Source organism: Andrographis paniculata, unplaced genomic scaffold (assembly GCF_009805555.1).
Source record: "Andrographis paniculata isolate CXL003 unplaced genomic scaffold, ASM980555v1 Contig69END, whole genome shotgun sequence".
Taxonomy (NCBI): Eukaryota; Viridiplantae; Streptophyta; class Magnoliopsida; order Lamiales; family Acanthaceae; genus Andrographis; species Andrographis paniculata.
This window is the reverse complement of record NW_026137605.1, coordinates 7,239,200-7,244,097: the sequence shown is the minus strand read 5'-3', so window position 1 is coordinate 7,244,097 and position 4,898 is coordinate 7,239,200. Positions and strand designations below refer to the sequence as shown.

Here is a 4,898-nt window from a genome sequence, read left to right as displayed (position 1 = left end):
AGTAGGGAAACTCGTAATTATAAGGTTATGAGTTTAAATTTTAAATTTTGTCTGTCACACATAATTTAGCTTATTGAATCTAATTTGTAAATTATTAAATTTAATCGAAGATTTATCCATAACGCACCCGAAAAATTGGGACGATAAATTTCACATTATAAAAATATATATATATATATAATATTTATTCAAGACACACACACCTCTGAAATTACCTTTTTGCCGCCCAATTGATTCCCTTATTTCAATTCTTGTCCGGGGGCGGGGCGGGCAGTTTATGGTCCCCTCGAAACCCTAAAAAAGGGTCGTTGGAAATACCCCCCTCCCCCCAACCCCCCCACCCAGGCTCCCGCTGCTATTTATATCGCCACGTTCTTCCCATTCCTTCCGCAGTAGTTAATTTCCTTCCTCCACACTCTTTATCTGCTTTCGTAGAGCCCTAAATCTGAAGGTAATTTTTTCACTGCCCTTCGATCTAACAATGCTGCCTGAACAATTCTTGTCTGAGATTTGCTAATGGTAATAATCTAACTAATTGTGCAGGAAATAAGATAATGGCCGTTTTCGGACCGTTACTGGTTTCGCTTCTTGCCATGGCTTCTTCTTCAGTTGCAAATGGAAATGGCGAAGGATGGACCAACGCACATGCCACCTTCTATGGCGGAAGTGATGCCTCTGGAACGATGGGTACGGACGTCTCTGTCTTAACTGCTAATTTTATTATTATTATTATAATTATTATTATTATTTGGGGATGTTGGCGGGCCGCAGGCGGTGCGTGTGGGTACGGGAATTTATACAGCCAAGGCTACGGTACAAACACCGCAGCGCTGAGTACAGCTCTGTTCAACAACGGCCTCAGCTGCGGCTCTTGCTACGAGATCAAGTGCGCCGGCGACCGGCGGTGGTGCCTTCCGGCGACCGTTGTGGTCACCGCCACCAATTTCTGCCCGCCGAACAACGCCCTGCCCAACGACGCCGGCGGGTGGTGCAACCCTCCTCTCCAACACTTCGATCTCTCCCAGCCTGTTTTCCAACACATTGCCCAGTACAGAGCTGGGATCGTCCCTGTCGTTTTCCGAAGGTACGGCCGGTCGGAGACTTCCATAGCTTCTCTGATTGGAAGCTCCGGGACCCCCAGATCCGGGACTTCCGTTATAATAATTTAACTTTTTCTTTTTTCTTTATAGGGTGGCCTGTAATAGAAAAGGGGGGATGAGGTTCACGATCAACGGCCACTCTTACTTCAACCTCGTTCTGATAACCAACGTCGGCGGCGCCGGCGACGTCCACGCCGTGTCGGTGAAGGGGGCAAAGACCGGGTGGGAGGCGATGTCGAGAAACTGGGGGCAAAATTGGCAGAGCAACACCTACCTGAACGGGCAGAGCCTCTCGTTCAAGGTCACAGCCGGCGACGGCAGCACCGTCGTCGCCGAGAACGTTGCTCCGGCGAGCTGGTCCTTCGGACAGACCTTCGCCGGACCTCAATTCCACTGACGACTCAAACAAATCTTACATTCAATTACTACAGCAAAGGCGAATATATAAATATAAATTTTTAGGAGATTGCATGTTTATAATATTGGTGCTTTGGGGGGTCACCAATACAATTATTAATGGTTGGGGCCACAGTGATATTATTAAGAGTGTGGCTTCTTAATTAATTAATTAATTAATTGCTTGGGGTGGTTTAATTAGGGGACTAATTTTTGTCGTCCCTAGGCTAGGTAGCTATAGCTAGTGTGTTGTGTTTTGTTTGTTTGGATTTTGAATTGGTTTTTGTATGAAATGAGCTTGTCTGTCTGTGTCGTTGAGAGAATTAGCTGAGGTGGGGTTCAAGTGTTCCCACCCGCTTTCATATTTACACTAACTAATCCTATATATGATTATTCTTCTATTTCATATTATCATTATTAAATAATTTTTTATTTTTTTATTTTACTACATGTTAGAAATTAAAATAATATTTATTTTAAATATATTTTTACTAAATCTAAAATTGAATATTTTAAATGTTTCAACATTACAAAATAACATCAATAACTATAAACAATTACTTTATATTATTTCTAAAATAAAAAATATTATAATTTTCATTAAAAAATAACTCAATACTATATATTATTATTATTATTATTATTTATTTCCAACATTATTTATATATAATGTATGCAAATATATGTTTCTGAATATAAATAACTAAACAATGAAATAAAAGTTTAATAAATTTGCCTTTTAATATGTCCGTCTCTGACATTGTAATTAGTCGTTCATATAAGTTGATATACTTAGGTATATATATATTTGATAGAGTTTGAAAATAATTTTTTTTTTTTTCTTTTTGATAGAGTTTAATTTTTTTTTTATTTAAATTTGATATTAAAATAATATATTATGAAATGTATATATATATTTTTTTTAAATAAGATTTTTACAGATTTATTCAAATTCATACCAAATTATTTTGGACTGCAATAAAAATGGTGCTATTTTTTATTAAAAAATATATACTTCTATTATTTTTCTATTTTATTACTATTAAAAGACAAATTAATAATTATTTTAAAAAATTCTCATAAAGTGTATTGTGTATATGAGTAGAAGCAAGGGTGGACAACAAAATCAAATTGAACCGTTGAATCGAATCAAATTTTTAGTTAATTGAACAAATTTGGTCGAATAAAAATACTATAAATTTGATATTTGTTCGATTTGGTTCGATTCGATTTCAGATTTTGATATTCTTTTTGGTTCGATTAACCGAACTGAATATATATATGATTATATCTTAAAATTTATATTAATAATTATATTTGATTCGGTTTTGATTTGACGGTTCGAAATATTTATGAATATTTACAAATATTTTTATTGATTAGAATTTTAATTATTTTTAATTTATTTTTCTTAATTCTGGTTCGGTTTGAATTATTCGAAAATATTGAAAATATTTTTGGTTAATCGAAATTTTCAATTTGGATACGGTTTAGGATTTCAGATTTTTATTCGGTTCAGTTCGTTCAAATTATTTGTAAATATTATAAATATTTTTTGTTAACCAAAAATTCGATTAATCGAAATTTTCGGTTTGGATGCGATTTCCGATTTTCAGTATTTATTCGATTCGGTTTAATTCGAATATCATGCATATTTACAGATATCCAAAACCATACTCCTGTATATAAGCACAAATTTAAATGATAAAAGAAAATACATTTTAAGAAAAGAATGTGTAATTGTGTATTAATAAATAAATTGGACTTGTTTGTTTGGTTAGATATATATATATATAACTATATTCCTTCCGTTCGTCCTCTGAGAGTCACATTTAACTTTTGTGTAATTGTACTTAACATTAAAATATTGTTATATTTATATAATTTTTTATACAAACGTCATTATATTAGTATTATAAAACACTACTGAAAGTACTTTTGCAATTTTTTTTAAAAAAAATTATATTATATTTTTATATAATAATTAATATTTAAAAATAACACATAAAAGTAAATGAGACATTTGAGTCGGACAAAGATAATATTTACTCTTTTGCATACAGTTTAATAAATATTGTAGTATTTAATAATAGTTTGTGATAATTTTGATATATAAAAATTATTTTACCTTTATAATTTGTAAATTAATGTAAATAAAAAAAGTATTTATAATATGTAAAAAAGTTTATATATACTTAAAAAATATATATGTATATACATACATATTTTTGTGCTTAGACTATAAAAATTATACTCCCTCCGTCCCAGAACATACTGGATTGTGTTCGGCACAAAATTTAAAAAATATTAATATTATACTAATAGTGGGTAAAAAGTACGATTGAAAGACTTTTTTGTCTTTGCGAGTGTATTAGTGTAAAAAGTAGTGACAATTGTGTAATAATAATAAAAAAGTAAGAGTAATTTTACAAATGATATGATTATTTATGAAAATGAGACTATTTTTTTGGATGGATAAAAATGGTAAAAAAAAACTATTTTATTGGGACGGAAATATATTGACAAACAAATCCGATGAAACTAAAGAGCGAAGATTTGTGAATTTCGGAGGTGCATTAAAGTCGCGGTTGAAAGAAAGCGTTAGTTTGGGAAGCACGATTTTACAGCGGGGAGCGTTCGGCTCCGCATTTGTGGGAGAGAACAAAATACACGCGTCAGTCAATTTCATTTCACGTGTTCCCAGAATTAATCTTATTCTCTCCGATTAAAAAAAAAAAAAAAAAAAAATTAATCTTATTCTCACAGTCAAATCATCGAAGGATTTCAATATACTACAGTACTTTTAATTTATTATTTTATTGTACTGTTATAATTTAGAGTATTTATTTATTTATTTGGTAGTGGACCGGTGTTGCATAAATAAAATAAAATAAATAAAAGTAGGGAAAGAATTGAGAATTGTGATGGATTGATGGGTCAAACTGAAAAAACAAATACTACTGACTACTACTAGATGGCATGGCAGTCTTTTATATGTTCCCGAGACCAGACCAGACCAGACCTGACTTAGACTTGAATTGAATTGATACCCACCCACCCGTGACTCACTTTCTCACTAGCTCCCTCGCCACCTCTCATGTCTAATTCAAACCTATTTGATATTGATTTAAATAAAATTTTAAATTTTATTCCATTACTGTATTTTGTGATTGATATTTACACGTATTTTAGGTAATTAAAATTTTTATTATAAATGATAAATTTATCATTTATTTTATGTATAAAAAAAAAGAGTAAATAAAATAAGGGTGTATTTGTTTGGGGAATTCGATTAGATTTTTACTATTCATTCAATTTTTTTCTCCAAAAATATCAAATTAAACACCTATTTTTTATTTTTTATATTATATTGAAAATTAATATTACATTCAAAACATCACA

General features: G+C 31.5%; 1 protein-coding gene across 2 annotated transcripts; it reads left to right on the top strand.

Annotated features, from left to right (window-relative positions):
• The first annotated feature begins 334 nt into the window (after nucleotides 1-334).
• LOC127264050 (expansin-A1-like) lies at nucleotides 335-1,897 on the top strand. Of its 2 annotated transcripts, XM_051293394.1 has the most exons (4): nucleotides 335-451; nucleotides 544-687; nucleotides 772-1,084; nucleotides 1,191-1,897. In XM_051293394.1, exons 2-4 carry the CDS (start codon nucleotides 555-557, stop codon nucleotides 1,495-1,497), a joined length of 753 nt encoding a protein of 250 aa, XP_051149351.1. In that variant the 5' UTR covers nucleotides 335-451; nucleotides 544-554; the 3' UTR covers nucleotides 1,498-1,897. The 2 variants fall into 2 exon arrangements, with proteins under 2 accessions (XP_051149351.1, XP_051149349.1); XM_051293392.1 differs by having other exon boundaries at nucleotides 544-1,084.
• The last annotated feature ends 3,001 nt before the right edge of the window (nucleotides 1,898-4,898 follow it).